At 42.5% G+C, this 20010-nt stretch overlaps 1 protein-coding gene across 2 annotated transcripts in view; it reads right to left on the minus strand.

Annotated features, from left to right (window-relative positions):
- The window catches only part of SCFD2 (sec1 family domain containing 2), a 615832-nt gene that overhangs the window by 592316 nt on the left and 3506 nt on the right, over positions 1 to 20010 (minus strand). For both annotated transcript variants that reach the window (XM_089669243.1, XM_089669242.1), the window contains exon 2: positions 12835 to 13003. In XM_089669243.1, coding sequence (XP_089525369.1) covers positions 12835 to 13003 — 169 coding nt within the window. The remainder of the gene's footprint in view (positions 1 to 12834; positions 13004 to 20010) is intronic.

Raw genomic sequence — 20010 nt, forward strand, 5'->3', positions numbered from 1 at the left:
CAGGATGAATTGGGCTTTCATTTGGTGGTAAATGGTAATGGATAGCTCCTGATTTTTATTTATTATCAAAAGGAAAACTGGCCCAATAGTAAAAAAAAAAATCATTTTTTTTATTTAGCTGTGCATTTCTTGTTACTACCATAACCTACCACCAAAGAACAACCAAAAAAAATTCTCCAGCTCTTGACGATCACAGCGATACTATATATGTGTATGTTATTTGCTGTTTGTTACCCTTAGTACAGCCCAGAAACAATAGTGCGCATTTTGTTTTTGTCTTTTTTTTCTCCTAAACTGACACTAACTCTGACACTGATACCAATTTTTTTTTTAAATCCTGACCTTTGACCCTGACCCAAACAATTACCTTGGCACTGAATTAGATCAAACCTTGATCTAGCTATTTTTCTTTATTTTTTAATATTTATTTCTTTATTTTATTTTTTACAAACATTTTTTTTTTCTCTCTATGCCAGGAGTTAGAGAGATACAATGTATCTCTCTTCTCCATTCATAGAGAGAGAAAAAAAGCAAGGGGGCCGGGCTGTACAGTTACTGATCACTGTGATAGCCAATCAGAGGCTATCACAGCGATCATGTGACCCGTAATCTGGAGTCCCGGGTCCCGATCGTTAGAATGGGACCCGGGGCTCTCAGTGACACCACGGTCTCTGTGCTCCACGCTCCCAGCACAAAGACAGGTACGCAAATATGCGGCCCCACGGAAAAAATCCCAGTTCCGTGAGGCTGCATATTTGTGTGACGTTGGCATCAAGGGGTTAAGAACTGCAATTTGCCTGCTGCAATGGCTGACAGTACTTGTAGTTCTTTCACTGATAAAACTCAGTGAATGAATGATTCAGCCTTGTGGGTGGAGCCCCACTCAGCTGCGTTGTTTTTAAATTGTGACAGCGGATGCGGAGTGGAGACCCCCCGCCTGCTGTCATAGGGTGGGGGGATCAGGGGGAGAGGAGGGAGAAGCTGGAACACTTCATGTGTTCAACCTTAAATATGAGTGAAACATGTTCCAAAGGTGGACTTATGTAAATGTATGCACGATTTCCTTGTTAGACATGAAGGAGAGTGGGTGGTAAATAGATAATGGTAAGTGAGTTGTGGGTACTGGAGCACAGACCTGTCTGCTCATATGGATATTGGTAAGTGAGCTGTGTGTACTGGGTGCACTACATAGTTGAATGTAAATCTAAAGGAAATTGTACAGACAATTGTATAATGTATGGCCAAACTAAGGAGCCAACCTCTTTTATGGCAAGGATACTGGAGTTCAGCATTGAATATCAATGAGTAGCCCTCACGCTGGCATGGGTACTGGGGAGTGAAGTGTGTGTACTGGAGAGCTGGCCTTTTTGCTGGCATGGATACTGGAAAGTAAGCTGCGTGTATTGAGGAGCAGACCTCTGTGCAGAAATGGACACTGAGGAATGAACTGTGTGTACTGAGGATCAGGCCTCTGTGTTTGCTGGGATACTTGGGAATGAACTGTGTGTACTGGAATATGGAATGCACATGTGATGTGGTTGACAGTCTCTGATCATCTCCCGTACTGTGTCCGCAGTCTCTGGTCATCTCCCGTACTGTGTCCGCAGTCTCTGGTCATCTCCCGTACTGTGTCCGCAGTCTCTGGTCATCTCCCATACTGTGTCCGCAGTCTCTGGTCATCTCCCATACTGTGTCCGCAGTCTCTGGTCATCTCCCGTACTGTGTCCGCAGTCTCTGGTCATCTCCCGTACTGTGTCCGCAGTCTCTGATCATCTCCCGTACTGTGTCCGCAGTCTCTGATCATCTCCCGTACTGTGTCCGCAGTATCTGATCATCTCCCGTACTGTGTCCGCAGTCTCTGATCATCTCCCGTAATATGTCCGCAGTCTGATCATCTCCTGTAATATGTCCGCAGTCTGATCATCTCCCGTACTATGCTTGCAGTCTCTGATCATCGTCTGTACTATGTCGGCAGTCTCTGGTCATCTCCTGTACTATGTCCGCAGTCTCTGGTCATCTCCTGTAGTATGTCCGCAGTCTCTGGTCATCTCCTGTAGTATGTCCGCAGTCTCTGGTCATCTCCTGTAGTATGTCTGTAGTCTTGATTCAGAATATTTTTTTTCTTGTTTTCCTCCTCTAAAACCTAGGTGCGTCTTACAGTCAGGTGCGTCTTCTGGAGCGAAAAATACGGTAGTTGAGTTTCGCCTTTCCATGTGCCCCAAAAATAAACATGCCTTACATGCATTATCCATTGTATCAAGGACAAATTAAATCTTATTTGTCAAACGAATGTAGTGAAAGTTAGCCTGTGATTCTCTGCTATGAGTTTCAGTTTTGTCACTGTAGTCTATGAGGGAAATTTCAGAGAGCTGTCAATTATTTTAGCTCCCGCAGATATTTTGGAATAACAGTATTGTGATCACCATGGTTCCTTGACATAAAATATTGCACAATAATGATGTCTTGACTAAAGATCACATAATGTACACAGAGTTTAACAAGCATTATCAGATCATCCCAACTTGGTTCCAAAACCTCAAGTTGTTTGGAGAAATTCTTCTTGCAAACTCAGTTCCCCAAATGTACTTTGGCAACAGACACAACATGTAGAGGTTGTTGCTGAACACATATGCCAGAGCTCCCAGAGAATAACCAGAGGGAAGAAAATAACTAACCACTCTAAATCCTCATATGCACTATAATTTTTTTTTTTCGTTCAACCTGGCAAGCTGAACCAAAGAAAATTGACAGATTGCTGTATTAACACATGAGATGTTAGTGCAGCGATCTTCCCCGTTGTGCTATTGTGTTTTAACAGGGGGACTGCACCCCTAACCAGTAAAAAACTGATCAGCGCTTACCGCCACCTTTTGGTTTTTCAGCATGCTCTTTCGACAGAAGCCAGTCGTGAGATTGACTTCTGTCCCACAGGCAGCTATAAACAAGGACAAACGTTAGTCAGTTTCTACAGTACCGTCTGATTTTGGCCAGTATTCAGCCAGTGTGTACCCAGCATAAAGATCAACAGAGAAATACTACGCCAATTCTCAAGACTAGAGAATGTGTATATTAATCCCGCACCACAAAACCTATGTGTCTATTTTTTCTCTCAATATGGGTGGCTGCTTGCAACAAAAACTGTTCCCACCAAAAATCAGTATTTAAATATGTGCATTGCCACTCCTCCCTGAGTACCAAAAAAACTTTCAATTATTATGCAAACTGAAAAATATTCTACGGAAAAGTGCTGATGATTACAAAGAGCAAATGCATACATTACATACAATCAACAAATTCCCATGTTTCAAAGTCTAAATCGCATTGGAAGTGATGCGTGAGCTCTAGCTCTGTGACTCACAGTCATGCGAATTGTCTTAACAGTTTGCAAGTAAATTTTTTATTCAATAAATGGGATTCCTTTATATACTACATCAGGGGGGCCCCTCTTTTGTGAGAGTTTTTACCATAGACCAGAGATTACTAATTTAAAGGGCCAGTCATGTACATAACAGATGGATCTGTTTGAACCACTAAGAATGATCTAATCGGATGTGAGAGAGACCATACATGAGAAAGAGATAATAAGCACTTAGCCTGTATCTCTCTTGTCGATAGAAGCCATAGTTTGATCAATTGAACATTTTAAGCTTGCCACAATGCCACATCCCCATCTGCAAAGGACCTGAACTACTTGTCTCAGTATACACATTTAGAAACCAGAATTTCCTAGGTGCATGGTGGGTATCAGAGCCATCTGCTAAGCAGCAGCAAAACTCCAATAAAAAGCACAATAAAAAGTCCTGCATCATTAAGCTCAAATGTAGAACAGCAGTTTTGGGTAGATTGTGCTTTCAAGATAGTAAATAAAATATCAAAATGACAAACCAAGTCTGTTAGCATGGGTCCCTTCTTTCTGGTAACCACAAGTTTCGCTATCTATATCCCCAAGGAATTAAAATCATTTTAGAACACGTAGAAAGACTCCAGAGGCCAAGACTACTTCATTTATACCATATAAAGTAAATGTCTATCCAGAACTCTCGGACATGCATATATAGCTCGGCTCACAAATATCCATATGTCATTTTAGAAGGATTCCATGAGTCTTTAGATAAAAAACATGTGACACTGAACATTTATCTGTGTGTGAACAGAAGATAAAATTCAACTGTCATAGAAAAAGTGGCCAAGCTTTGATATTGGTAGAAAACATAAAACATTATAATCGCTGAGAAAATATAATATAAAACCACCCTCGCTCAAAACATTAATCAGTGACTATACATAAAAGAAAAAACAATCACTAAAAAGTTTTTATGGAAACAAAATAAGATCCTTTATTCACAATCATATAAAGTATATGCTGAAATATATAAATAAATGAAGGTAAATAAAAAGGTACAAAAATAAATAAAATAAAATCCTTGAAAATAATAGTCTTTCAAAAAAAGTCTTTCCAAAAATAGTCATACAAAGAAAATCCAAAAAAAACCTTCCAGCAAGGAGATGCTTTCAAAGCGATTCCTGAGATCGGACCAGAGCGTGAATATAAACCAGCATGTAATCATCCAAATAAGAAAACAACAGCCTGGTAGGCTCAGGCAATGAATCAATGCTCCTCCGGCCACATTAAACTTCACACAATGCCACCATATAGGGCTAGATAATGTTTCAGTCCATGATAGGCTCAACCAATAGATAAATGATCCTCTATATGCATATACTCTGAACCGTGCCACCATATAGGACTAGGCAATGATCCAGTCCAAGTGAAGCCAAAATATCTTTATTAAATAAAATGGATTACCATCATAAAGGAAATAATAGAAAATAAGCCAGACCCTCTGCGGATCCTCAGGAGCGCTCCTTCTGTGTACTGAATGAGAATTCCAAGATCCAAGATGGCCATCCTGTAACTTCCAGCTTTGCTGTGCGTCCTGACGTCACTTCCCTTTGACGCGTTTCGTCACTTGACTTATTCATAAAGGCCTTTTATGATCCATCTCCACAACATGAGGCCACCACCACCATGTTTCACGGTGGGAATGGTGTGTTCAGGGTGATGTGCAGTGTTAGATTTTCGCCACACATAGCGTTTTGCTTTTAGGCCAAAAAGTTCAATTTTGGTCCCATCTGACCAGAGCACCTTCTTCCACATGTTTGCTGTGTCCCCCATATGACTTCTCACACACTGCAAATGGGACTTCTTGTGGCTCTTTCAACAATGGCTTTCTTCTTGTCATTCTTCCATAAAGGCCAGATTTGTGGAGTGCACAGCTAATAGTTGTCCTGTGGACAGAGTCTCCCACCTGAGCTCTGCAGCTCCTCCAGAGTTACCATGGGCCTCTTGGCTGCTTCTCTGATTAATGCTCTCCTTGCCTGGCCTGTCAGTTTAGGTGGACGGCCATGTCTTGGTAGGTTTGTAGTTTTTCCATACTCTTTCCATTTTCAGATGATGGATTGAACAGTGCTCCATGAGATGTTCAAAGCCTGTTTTTTTTGTTTTTTTTTATAACCTAACCCTGCTTTAAACTACTCCACAACTTTATCCCTGGCCTGTACTAATTAGGTGACTTCTGAAGGCAATTGGTTCCACTAGATTTTAGTTAGGGGTACAAAAGTAAAGGGGGCTGAATACAAATGCATGCCACACTTTTCATTTTTTTTATTTGTAAAAAATTTTGGAAATCATTTTCCTTTCACTTCACAATTATGTGCCACTTTGTCACATATATGTTTGCCGCTGGTCATGGTAGAGAGACTCCCAATCTCCAAGCACAACTACTCCTGTAGGTGCTAGCCCAGCTTGTGTGCTGCATAGATAAAGGAAATCCGATTGGCTGCACTCCAAATAATCCACTTTATTGAACCAGGATAAAACCAATCTAGACAGTGGAAATACAGCGGGGGACTGGCAGGTAAATGCATTTCACGCTAAAGACAGCGCTTTTTTATTCCCGATGATGATATGTGCCACTTTGTGCTGGTCTATCACATAAAATCCCAATAAAATACATTTACTTTTTGGTTGTAACATGAAAATGTGGAAAATTTCAAAGGAAATAAATACTTTTTCATGGCACTGTAGCTGCCTCTAAAGTACAAGTAACATTTCCTATGACAGTCTAAACAAGTACCAAATTAAGATACTATGTGATGCACAAGTCTCAAAGTATACAACAAACTTCCCTTACCTTCCCTGACTAAGCCAATTCCTCCTTCATTTATTTACTTTTTTTAAGAATAATAATTTAAATTCTTTATTTTCAGTTTTTGTAGACCACACATGAGCCAGCATTCAGACTGAAAAGCCATGGAAAACTTACAACATAGTCATCATTATTATACACAGAGCAGAAATAAAACACCCATCAGTTGGACAAAACAAACTAACTGAACAGGGATGTTTGTACAAGTGAGGTGTAGTACCTGCATTTTAAATGCGCTAATAAATCATAAACCCTTCCTAGTATCTGACAGCCAGGTGTGTCAGAGATGACTAGCGACTCCTCCTTCAATTATATCTCATATGTTCCCCCTTACCAGACACTGCAGCTCACAGGGGGAGGGTTTCAGCAGCAGAGGGAGTGCTGTCAGAGCAGTGGGCGGGACTTTGTGAGTCCAGCTACTGACAATAGAAATACAGTCCCATAGCCCCCGATTCCAAGGCACTCCCATGGTTTTCCTTTCTCCCCTTCCCCCACCTTCTCCTACTTAACAGACTGACTGGAAATGGAACTGTCCACTGTGGACTGTCATGTGAAGGCCAGACGTTCGAGAAAGCATGGGAAGCAGCACTGAGAGAACAGGATCCAGCAAGCATTGAAAGTTGTAAACTCCAAGTGCTGCAGTAAGAATTTTACAATTAGTTTATTAGGGTAGGTTTATTTTAATGTGCTCCATATACTAACAACTCAAGACCACACTGTTTACTCCAATCTGCACAGGCCAGTTTTCAGCACTGTCACACTTTGAATGACAGATACTCAAGCTTACAACACCGTACCCAAAATACATTTTTGTCATTGCTGGAGACAGAAAGAACTTTCTTTTAGTGGTATTTAACCACTTGCCTACCGGGCCCTTTTACTCCCTTCCTGCCCAGGCCAATTTTCAGCTTTCAGCGCTGTCACACTTCGAATGACAATTGCGCAGTCATGCAACACTGTACCCATACTAAATTTTTATCATTTTTTGAGACAGATAGAGCTTTCTTTTAGTGGTATTTAATCACCACTGAGTTTTTTAATTTTTGCTGAACAAACCAAAAACTGAAAATTTTAAAAAAAGAAAAAGTTTTTTTTTCTTAGTTTCTGTTATAAAATTTTGTAAATGAGTAATTTTCCTCCTTCACTGATGTGCACTAATGAGGCTGCACGGATGTGCAATGCTGAGCATTGATAGGCATCTTTGGTGGGCATTGACAGACATCATTGATGGGCACGTAAAGGCAGTACTCATATTGCACTGTTAGGTGGCACTGACTGGAACTGTTAGGCAGCACTGAAAGGGGGGCACTGACAGGCACTGTTAGGTGGCACTGAAAGGCAGATCAGATGGGAACTGATAAGTGGCATTGATGTGCACTGGTAGGCACTCACATGTGGCATTTATTATTATTATACAGTATTTATAAAGCGCCAATAGTTTGCTCAGCGCTGTACATTACAATGGGAGACAATACATGAGACAGTACAATAACAATACAGTGCAATACACGAGCGGTTCGAGGGCCCTGCTCCTTGGAGCTTACAATCTAGGGAGGGAGGGGATAGTGGAACGGGAGGAAAAGCTGTGGGGGATGGAGTGGTAGGAAGAGTGGAGGAGATCGGCAATTAGCAGGGGGCGGGGTAGGCTTCCCTGAAGAGGTGGGTTTTCAGGGTGCGCCTAAAGGAGAGGAGAGTAGGTGATAGTCTGATGGATTGGGGTAGGGAGTTCCAGAGGATGGGAGATGCCCTGGAGGCGGGCATGGGAGGAGGAGACCAGGGAACTGGAGAGTAGGAGGTCTTGTGAGGAGCGAAGAGTACGTGTTGGGTGGTATTTGGATATCAGATCGGTTATGTAATTTGGGGCACTATTATTGACAGCTTTGTACGTCAGTGTAAGCATTTTGAATTTGATCCGTTGGGCAATCGGAAGCCAGTGGAGGGATTGGCAGAGGGGGGTGGCGGAAACGGAGCGGTTGGTAAGGTGGATGAGTCTGGCTGCCGTATTCAGGATCCACTGAAGCGGGGATAGTCTGCGGTGAGGGAGGCCAGCGAGGAGGGAGTTGCAGTAGTCGAGTCGTGATATGATGAGGGAGTGGATGAGCTGTTTAGTGGTTTCTGGGGTTAGGAATGGGCGTATTTTGGCGATGTTGTGGAGGTGGAGTCTGCACGAGTTTGTTAACGATTGGACTTGGGGCAGGAAGGATAGATTGGAGTCCAGAATGACACCAAGTACTCTGGCTTCCGGGGTGGGCTTGATGGTGGCATTTTTGGACGTGATGGAGAAGTCAGTGGGGGGGGGGGGGGTGCGCGGGCTGGGGGGAAAACTAGGAGCTCGATTTTGGAGAGGTTCAGTTTAAGGAAGTGGAGCGACATCCAATCTGATATGTCGTTCAGCAGGCTAGTGATTCGGGCAGAGACAGAGGGGGTGAGGCGAGGGGTCGAGAGATAGATTTGCGTGTCGTCGGCATAGAGATGGTAGTTGAAGACATGAAAGTGTATCAGTTGGCTAAGGGAGGAGGTGTAGATGGAGAAGAGAAGGGGCCCGAGGACAGAGCCTTGATGTGCACTGACAGGTGGCACTGACGGGGCTACACTGAACCAATTACCGGCTGTCTTCTCCTCACGAGCTGTCAGCGTGAGGAGAGGAATGCCGATAACTGACATTTCCTTACTTACATGCGATCAGCTGTGATTGGACACAGCTGATCACATGACAGAGCCGAAGTCATCGGCTCTGTCCGCTTTCCAGGGACACAGCGCACCACTGATCACTGCGCGGACATCATATGACATCCTCCCAGAGCGAGAGAACCACCGCCTGTCAGTCATTTCCTTAACATTTTTTGGGGAAAAACATTTTTCTTAGTTTCGGTTATAAAATTTTGCAAATAATCTGAATTCATATACAGTTGAGCTCAAAAGTTTGCATACCCTGGCAGAAATTGTGAAATTTGGGCATTGATATTGAAAATATGACTGATCAATAAAAGAGCACAAGAAAAATACAGGCTGCTCTGGAAAAAGACAGTGTGGTTGTTTTGAAGGAGCACAATATGATGAGACTTAAACAAAAATGAGCTGCATGGTCGAGGTGCTAGAAAGAAGCCTTTACTGCATCAATGACACAAAAAGGCCTGGTTAGGCATGTCAAGGTGTTGTCAGGCATATTGTAACTGGGCTTTTTTGTGGCATTGATGCAGGATGTACTGACTGCCTCAATGCTTCTGGTTCCAAAATGCCAGGACAATACAAATATCCCCCAAATGTTGACAGTCCAAGATATTTAGTAAGAGGCATAGTGAGTTTTTTGAAGTTGTAATTTTTTTGTCCCAATTTTTTAAAAAATTAAGAAATTAAATAAAATGTGTTTTTTTCCCACAAAGTTGTTTTGTTAACAAATGATGTCTAACACACAGCACAGACATACTTACAATTACCCTCCAACATACATTCTGCTACTCCTCCAGACTATAGGGATACCACACAAGTGAGAGAGACTTTTTCACAGCCTGGATGCATAGAGGGGCCCAAAACCCAATGAGCATGTTTGGGTTTTCATGGAGCATAAAATATGCATCTAATTTTCTAACTACCGATCAGATTTCTTGAGTCCCTGATTTGCCAGGACAGGAGAAACACCCAAAAATACCCACATTTTGTTAAGCAAACACTCCAAGGTATTTTCTGAAAGGCATAGCAAGTCTTTTGAAAATGTCATATTTTTTGGTAGTAGGATGTGCAGGTGGGTCAAGTTCAGGCAGAGACATGTTTAACAAACAGGCAAGAGGTTGGTCCAGGCAGCAGGCAGACACATGGTCAATAAACAGACCCAGGGTTAGTACAGGCGACAGGCTGATGCAATACTGCAGTGGTGATCAAGAAAACGGTTGCTGGCTGAACTGGTCTGGTGTGGCAGCAATCAGGAATACTGCTGCTGACTTACAGTGGTCTGGTGACACAGGGAATGGTGTGGCGACAATCAGGGGCACTGGTGCTTGCTTACATTGTGTGACAATACTGCAACTGGTGTGCCGGAGATAAGGAACTCTGTTGCTGGCACACACTGGTCTGCTGACACTAGAACTGGTGTGACGATGATGAAGAGTACTGTTTGCTGCACTAGTCTGGTGTGGTGGCAATCAGAAACAGATTCTAGATACTGGTCTGGTGACACTATGGCTGGTGTGGGGGGGATCGAAGAACTGTGACTGGCTGCACTATTAGGGCTCATTCATATGTGAGGTTGGGGGGGGGGGGGGCGGGAGATAAAAACTTGCAGTTGAGCTGCAGCTTTATCGCTCAACTGCTACCCCCTTTAGCTGCAGAGGCAGTGGACAGAGGTATGCACATACCACAGATGTGATGATTTGCTTCATCACATCTGTAGACATCTATAGCCCAAATAAAAAAAATTAGAAGAGCAAGCACATCAATTGATACAACTTGACACATATAAACTTATACATAAGCTTATGATTTGAGGCAGAGTTTTGGATGTTGGAGAAGGATGACTGTTGATGAAGTAGCCAGACCGGAGGAGGGTTATACTATCCCATGTGGGACCTTACAGACACAGATGCGCTTTTGACTCTGCTGATGCAGAGAGTTAATATATTCTGGTAATCGGGTTTGTAAGAGCATGTGGTGGCAGATCACTAAGGTGGTTAATTAAAGAAAGAGCCATTGCATTCTGTTGATGCAAATTCCCACTCCTGTCATTTTGGGAGTTTATAATTTTGCACTTTATTTTAGGGCTCACTTATATTTACTTTTTGGTGGTGGTTGTTTTGTTTGATTAGCACTGCACTTTTGCATAAGGAATTATACCCCCTGTACACCCGTCAATTGCAACCCATTCAAGTAAATTGTGGGGGGGGGTCCAAGTGGTTAAAGGTGGTGAGGAGGCGATACAACACCTTCTTACTGCCTGTCAAATACTCTCCGAATAGCCATCCAAACACAGAGGGCTCTTCAGAGAGCATGACACATGTGAACAAGTCTTTATGGTGACAATATGACTGGGGTGGCGGTGCACAGGGACACTGTAACCTGTGTGATGTGATCAGGAACACTGTGATTGGTGTGGTGGTGATCAGGGACCCTGTGAGTGGGTGGGGGTGATTAGGGATGCTGGCTTGCTGCAGTGGTCTGGTAATCAGAGACAAAGGCTGGTGGCTCCAACATACAGTGATATTATTATTATTATACAGTATTTATAAAGCGCCAATGGTTCGCTCATCACTGTACATTACAAAGGGGGACAGAACATGTGACAGAACAATACCAATACAATGCAAAACATGAGGGGATTGATGGCCCTGCTCTTTCGAGCTTACAATCTAGGAGATATCAGAGTAACCAGACATTGTACATCATCACCGCCACAGCAGTATGAACTTACTATAGTGATACTGCACTTGCTCTAGTGACAATTTGTAAAAAAGAGAGAGAACAGCAATGGTAGAGCTTTAAAGCACACAGCCACTCGTTTTCTTCTTTGTTTTAAGCTCATTTTTTGCCCAATTTTATTTAAAAGAAAGTTCCATACAATTCCCTCACAGGGGCTTTCAGCATTTCACTCTTCAAAAAAAAACCCAAACACACAGATATTTAGCCTCCTGGCTTGTACACACAATTCTGCCGCTCTGGCCTTCCACTTCAGGCTCACAGCTGTCTCCTGCACACTCCTTCCTAAATGGCTGTTTTGCACACAACTAGCAGCCACTTGCTGCTCTGGCTCCCACCTCTCCTAGATGGTGCTCTCCTGACTCCTGGGCAATGACCTCCTATCTGCCGGGGTGGAGCCCAGAACCCCAATCAGGTTATTACTTAAAGCCCTGCACACACCTGTACAATTAGTGTGCTGGGGGTTCATAAAACATGGACCCAGGATTGGAGATTTCGTCCCTCCCAGATCACTTTGAAATCTCCAGGCTCCAGATCCCAAAATGGACTTTATGAACAAATGAGGAAATGAAAAGCCAGTTTCCTCTGCATTAAGTAAACCCTCTGGAGTCCCTCAACCTGTTTAGTTGAGAATCCTGGGATATATCCTTGATTCTCACAGTGACAGTACCTAGACCTTCCACAATATATATTTTTTATCTTTATTTTACATACTGTCCCCAGAGCAGTGCAGTGTCACCAAAATAACACTGTGGGGTGGGGTGATTAGGATTTCTTTATATCCATGACAGTAGCCACAGATCGTGCCCCCGTGCAGCCCCGAGGCCAAGGAGAAGTGCCCAAAACAGGGAGGCAGTGGCTGAGCGGCAATTTGTTAATGCCAAACTCTGTCTGAAAATGATTTTTGGACATTGCACTGTAAAAATATACTACTAATGAGCGGTTTGATGTGTGGCTGCTGCTTTATTAGGTAAAAAATTCACTTTCATCTAGTCTATACAGTACATTAAGCGCTAAACGTTCGCTGTTGAAACTTACAGATCCAGCTGTAGTACATGGATCATAGTAGGTAGCTCATTCAGCATTGCTTTCATTCTGTTCATAGAATGCAATGTGTGTTGTGACTGGAGGAGGTGTGGATGACCATCACACCTCAATGCTTTCTACTCTAAAATCCTCAGGTTTACCCATTATGAAAGTGTATAATCTAGGTACTTACTGTGGCTGTGACAAGCATCCAGGAGCAATTATGCCCTCATTTTCACCATCAATTCGCAGGTCTGTGAGCTCATCCATGTTAATCATCACATCGCTTGCTTGTCCAGGAATACAGGGAAGAACAGACAAGATCTTCTCCACTAAACTGTCTCCATGATGCCCAACAGCCCCTAAAACAAAAGTGATAAGTGTATTATAGCAAAGAATGTATGGGGGGGGGGGGACTGTGTGTGCTTTTTAGAATATCAGACCTGTTTTAGGTGAGCTCAAGTCATTATCTATATATTGTTGTTAAGGTGTTACTAAACCCACAACAGTAAAATCAGTCTATATATGCAGTAAAGCATGCTTGGTATACTCACTGTGGAACCTAAGGGGTTAATCCTCTGCATTGTGTAAAAAGGCCATTTGATCCTGTCTTCTCTGCTCCTCCTCTTGTTCAAATGTCCACATTTTATCTCCTGATAAGACAGACTGAACAGTAGCCATTCTGCACATGCTTAGTTTAGTGTGTATTGCTAGAGGTTTTTTTTTTCTAGGGAGAGTGCATGTGATCAGCACTGTCCAGAAAGGTCAGGGGTTTGCATCCTGCAAGAGCAGAAATAAAACTCCTCCTACAAGCTTTAACCAGTGCTCTTCTGAACACTGACAGAAGTCACAAGACTGCTCTAACTGCTGATGAGAAAAAGGTATTTAGCAGTTTATATTTACTAAAACAATTGCACTTTCAAGTTCTGTGTACTGTGGAAAACCAGATATAGTGAATGCAGGGTCATGGCTTTAGTAACTTTAAATTCTGACAAAATACCACATGTATTACTATATGGAGGGGGGTGGGCATGTAAAAAAAAAAGTGTTAAGCGCTTGTATTAATGCACATAGAGAGGTGTAAACTGGCCTGTTATTACATCTCTCAAATAGGAATCAAAGAGTTAAGAAGCTATGTTTTGTGAAGTTGCTTGTTGTTCTTGGCTGCATTGAAAGAGCTAATGTGTTTTAAATGCACAGACAGATGCCATAAGGCTACTGTTACACAGTGTCAACTAATTTGCAAGAAATTTAGCAAAAGAAAACAAATTTTAACTGAGTAAACAGTTGTCTGCTTTAATTTTGCAACCTGTGCTATTAGGAAGGCAATTTGACAATTTGTAATCAACATGAACAGACACTCATCATTGTATACCCAGACTAAACAGATGCCTCTTGCCAGGACCACATAATGAATAAGAAATGCACCCAGGTAGCTGGAAAACATGTTCCATTCCTCCTCTGTAGTAGCTGGTGTAATGATGTGTTATTCCCAGCCTTATGTTTTTTGTAACATATTGCACTGCACAGCAGAGATATGAGAGGCCTGTATGACCTGCATGACAATTCTAAGATTGCCAAAGAAGATCACTAGTTGATAAAATGCATCTCTACGCTGTTCTCACAACATGCAGAGAAGCCGAACATCCAGCATTCCCTCAGCACGAAAATAGATGTGGTGTCAATGTACTGAGAGGTAAAAACACTTAGGAATTGATTTCTTCAAACTAGAACTAGGAAATGTGGAGCCATTTTGCACAGCACTACTCAGAATCAAGACAAGGAAAATTAAACGTTAAACATTTTGCTAACAAAAATTAGAGGAGTGTTGGAACGTCTGTTGGATTTTTAGTTCTCTCTGTGTTTTCATTGGGGAGATTTACCTTTTCCATTTGTCCTGGTGACCATAGTCACAAGGACAGTAAGCAACAGAAAACACAATTACAGATGTCACCAGAAAGTTGAAGGGAAATCTTGGAAAGAAAACAGGAGGCGCCAATCTAAGTGCAGTGGCAAATGTTATATTTAATTTTGTAGGATTAAAAACACTCACAAGAAACAATAAAGACGCTCATCTGTGTATGGGGATATGATCACTCCTATCCGTCCTGCAGGTACCACCGGTCATGCCATAGATGTCGGCTAGGTGGCATGGAGCCATTGGTGCAGTAGGGGAGATCTTCCTGGTGTGTAAGAGTATGGTGGAGCAGATCTGATGGCGTCTTACACCCGGAAGAGTCCACACTAACGTGGAGTGCACTGGCGGAAGTGCCATCACCAGAAGAGGTGGAGGGTCAGATGTGAAGGATACCAGGAACACAGACAGAGAAACAGGCTACACGCTCAGATCCTCTAGCTCCTTCTACAGGCCTAATGGTACTTGTGATAGGAACTACTTAAATAGAAAAATGCCATCGTCGTGGGAACAACAATGCCCAGCAAGGATTAAAGGGACGGTGTAATAATCATACTGAGTAAAACATCATCTGTTGGAACAATACATAAAGGGAGCAACAGAAGAATAAATAACATGTATAAAACAAAATATGTACTATGCATGATATTTATCTTGCCTTTTATATAAGAAGATTAATAACTCATAAAAAAAAATTAAAAAATATAACATAATAAAAAAAAAATATTATATGGATTAAAAGGATCAGACCAAAAATAAAAAAATTTAATTTTTTTTTATTTATATGAGCTATTAATCCACTTATGTAGCACAGGGGTTGGCACATGGCAAGGAAACAGAAGTCTTGCAGGCAAGGGTTAAGTCCAGGTTAAATCCTCAGCGCAGAGGTTGGCACACAGCAAGGAGGCAGAACTCTGGTGGGCAAGGTTTATGTCCGGGTTAAATCCTCAGCGCAGGGGTTGGCACAGAGCAAGAAAGCAGAACTCTGGCGAGTGGTGGAGAGAGCCGGTAGCAGTGGGAGGCCAGCCAGGCTCCTCAGAGGTCCACGGATGGAGAGGGGGCTGTAGGATATGGACGCAGCACAAAATCTCTCACCGCACAACAGCACGGGAGGAATAGAGTGAGCAGGGGGGAGAGAGATCCAGTGTCCAGGAGGCCACAGACAATATGAAACTACTAGTCCCAGCAGTTTAGAAAGCGAAGCACAGCTCATACAAGACTATCTTTCTCAGCAGTTCTGCTCATCTTCTAACTTCCTTCTAGGAAGACATGCAGCCCTCCTGTGTGTCCATCACAGGAGTAAACTCAGAAAAAGGTTTGAGCCTTTTTCTGCCAGCATAGGGACATTATATTGTCCTTTCAATTCAAGCAAACCTCAAGCACCCGGTGCCATCACGTCTGACTTTATCCAGCTACAGGACACTGATGTCTGTGCCTCCTGCTGATATTAACCTCATCTCACACCCCGTGGGGCACAGGAACTTCTAGATTTAATTGGGCAAACAAGCTGACTGCTTGACACACTGTTGAGTTCAACAAAACACAAAATAAAATAATATTTCTGCTGTCCATCACAACTAAGAATGACAGACAAGCTGTGTTTGGAAAAGATTGGCTAAGGCCAAAACCTTAACTATAAGCGTATGCAAGGCCAAATGCTGTTCTAGACCAGACTGGAGAAACATAAGGATTCATCCCATGGAGAACATCTTGGAATGGAATTTTCTTTATGAGAAGTCAACTTCCTAGCCTTTAAGAGCATAGGGATGACCAAGTCAGATAGGCCCATTTCTCAGAATCAGGGCTTCAACAGCCAAGCTATTAAAGCTAGTGACCTAGTAGCCGATGCTTGGGACAGAAGATCCAAACAATCCAAGACAGCCCATGGGGAGTCTTCCAAAAGCCTATGTCCGATTACCACATCATCCTGGGCCAGTTCGGTACAATGAGGACCATCGGAAACATCTAGATCAACCGTGTAAACCAGAAGAGGAAGGAGCTTCAATGAAAGACATAGGTCAGGGTGAACTGATCACACAGAGTCACCAGAGCATTCACTACAAAGCCCAGAGGATACCTGCTTCTAGTGACATATCTGTCCAGTTTGTCATTGAATTTGGAAGTCAAAATGTCCATGTCTGACATTCCCACCTGTGACAGAGAGCTTGAAATACCTCCGAGGTCCAGAAGGCGAGGACTCAGGAAGTCTGCCTGCCAATTTTCCACATCTGGGATGTGCATAACAGTCAGAGCTGGGACGTGAAGTTCTGAAAGGTTTTTCGGTGTGGCAGAGAATGAAACTCTAGTCTGAACCCAAGCAGCTGAAATGTGCAGGACCTCATAGCTGTGAAGGCCGGCAGACATCCCCCCACTTTGACAAGTGAGAAGAGGATTTGTTCTTGGACTAAGTAGGTTTGGAGATCCAGTTACTGCTGTGGAACTGCATTCAGGGCCTGGTTTTGGACCCCAATGCCTGAGACAAAAGAATGGAACTCTATTTCAATGCTTGGGTCCAAAGCTTATTAGCAGGAGCTTTGGTATACTTCTTCAGGGGCTAAAGGGTACACTTCCCTCCCTTGATCTGTTGATCCATAGATTTTCTAAAAAGGTGGCCCCCTTAAAAGGGCATTCACAGAAAAACTCTTCTTGCAAGGAAGTTTCACAAACCAACATATGAGCCAAATTGTCCTCCTCGTGATTATCCCACTATGGGTACTCACAACTATCACTGCAGATCTACCAATCTGGCCAGTAACACACTTCCTTCTCTTAGGCTGTCCCCACTGTGTAGGAACAAATTAAACCTCCAGCTAACACTTTTCTTTTTTTAACTGTTACAGCAACATTTTTTTTTCCATTGGGATAAAGGTTGTACATAAATTAACAGAAGCTGACCATTGTAAAGACCCCTGTCAGTGTTAAATGAGTTGTCTGCACTGAGCATTAAACCATACATAGATCTAAATTTAGCTGATTTCCCAAACAATCAGTGCCCTGGGCAACAAAGATCGTATTTTGATGGTAGGAAAGGTTCCCGGGTGACAGAATACAATAGCAGAGCAGGAGAGATTCCCTGATTCACCTCAAATATGTGCATGGGAAAATCGAGGCACTGGTTGAATGAAAAAAAAATAAATAAACCACAATGCACAGGCTGCCCTATTGGAGTCAGCCTCTGAGGGGATTAAAATGATTTCATAGTGGCAGTTGCAACTATCTTTAAAGTGATATAAAATTTAAAAACATTAGTACAAACATAGTATACGTACCTGCTCTGTGAGGTGGTTTAGCACAGAGTAACCCAGATTCTCCTCTTCTCGGTTCCCCAACCAGCCCTCCTGGCCCCTCCCTCCTGTAGGGTGCCCCCACAGGTAGCAGCTTGCTATGGGGGCACCCGAGCAGGCATGCTCCTGATCCATGGCTCTGCGTGTCCATTCACAAAAAGAGTCATGGCTCGGCCCTGACCCCTTACACTCCTGATTGGCTCACTGGCGCCGATTGACAGCAGTGGGAGCCAATGGCTCCCACTGTTGCCTCTGCCAATGAGAGTCCCAGGAGCACTGAGGCTCTCATGGACATCACTGGATCAAGATGAGGCTCAGGTAAATATTGGGGGGGGGTGTTGCTACACACAGGTTTTTTACCTTCATGCATAAAGGTAAAAAACCTTGAGGCTTTAGAACCACTTTAAGGCTTAATTGTCTTCACTGTGTAAGAACTAAATCAAATATTGACGTATTTGTGTACCTTGAGAGCCCTGGCAGCTTGAGAGGGTGACAACTATTTTTGCTGCTGGCTGTGGCTGAATGGGTCTCAGCCAGTGTTGCACATGCTAACCTTTTAGGGACAGAAGTGACAGCATACTGGGTTTCAAATACGGTACAGCCCAGAGTTACCACTGATGCCTGCAGCTTTTCCTAGTCAGCAAAACAGAATGTGTAGGATCAAGCCCAATCCATGCCCTCTCGATGGGCACAGTCCCTAAGGGGTCTTCAAGTTTTTTGCAGAACACAGAAAAAAAATCCCATAGTAAATGAGTATGAACAGCATGTAATACAGCATTTATTCATAGTTTTTATGATGTGGGTTGAATAACACTTTAAAGGAAATAAAGCTTCCTCTCAGTTCCTGTTCAGACTCTGTGACAAGAAGTGAGTGGAAATCTCTCTAACACAATGTAGACAAGAAAAAAACAAAACAAACATCTTCTACTGTTTAGATTATATATATTATTCTTTGCTTTTCTCCAGATTTTCTAAAGTAGGCTAATCAGATCAGATGCGCACTATTAGACAATGGGGTTGTTTACTGAAATCTAGGGCAGCTCTGCATAGAAACCAATCATCTTCCAAAGCTTAATTGGACAAGCTGAAGTTAGAAGCTGATTGGCTACAATGCACCAGATTCTGATTGCATGTAGTAAATCTCCCTCAAAGCCTCACAGCCTTGACTATAGCGATAATCAGAATTGATCCTGATAAAGGTGATGTGTAGGCATTGTGGGAAAAGCTAATGTGCTAAGCCAGTGCTAAATGCCAATGTACCCACTACCATTAGTAGCACTGATCATAGGATACACTGAACCGTGGGGGAATTTGCATTTTAAGGGTGGTTAATAGACTCTTATGTAGCATTATAGCAAAATGCTGCACTGCCACAAAAAAATAGCTTATCCCTTTTGGAATAAATGTTTTACATCAATAAAAGCTGATCTTTTTAGCACCCCTGTCAGTGGCAAATGGTTGTTGCAACACTCCTAACATTTGCCAGAGAGCTTGTTTTATTGAAAAAGAACAGACTTACTGGCCAGAACACCAGATGAAAACAGAAGAAAGCCAAAAAAATATAAAACAAATGCAGCCACCACATCTAAGAATTGGCAAGCTGCTATAGAAAAATGTTTGCTTTTGGGTTTAATACTGATTTAAATTGCATACATGCACACAAAAAATATATACTGGCATTTGAGCTCTTCATTAGTAAATGAACACAGCCTAACACATAAAAAAAAGACAATGTCCAAACACATGTAAAATAGTAATATGTTTATTAAACTACATAAATACTCTAGTGTCACATAGTGACCACAAAATACACCTAAAAGGTGCAAATATTGTTTATTTCAGCTGCACAGTAAGGGCAAACAGATTTACTTAGCAATCTGCAAGCTAGTTATCAAACAAATCTTCCTTTAGACTGTATTCGGCTTCTTCTGTAAATACTAAATATTGCTCTTTGACAACATTTTTCACAAACCAGTTTTCAACTCTTTCCTCATCGTGCTGAGCACTATAAAATCCCAAAACTGTAATATATTGCAGCTTACCAGTCATTTAATGTGATAGCTGCATTCCTTTTCTTTAATGCTTTTCCCCCTTTATTTTCTCCTGGTGATGTGGCCACTAACATACCTCCTGTATTAGAGTGCCCCTGCTCTGGATGAATGAGCACAGG

The sequence above is a fragment of the Staurois parvus genome, unplaced genomic scaffold, assembly GCF_062004578.1.
Source record: "Staurois parvus isolate SC_StPar_1 unplaced genomic scaffold, SC_StPar_1.0 ptg000071l, whole genome shotgun sequence".
Classification (NCBI taxonomy): Eukaryota; Metazoa; Chordata; class Amphibia; order Anura; family Ranidae; genus Staurois; species Staurois parvus.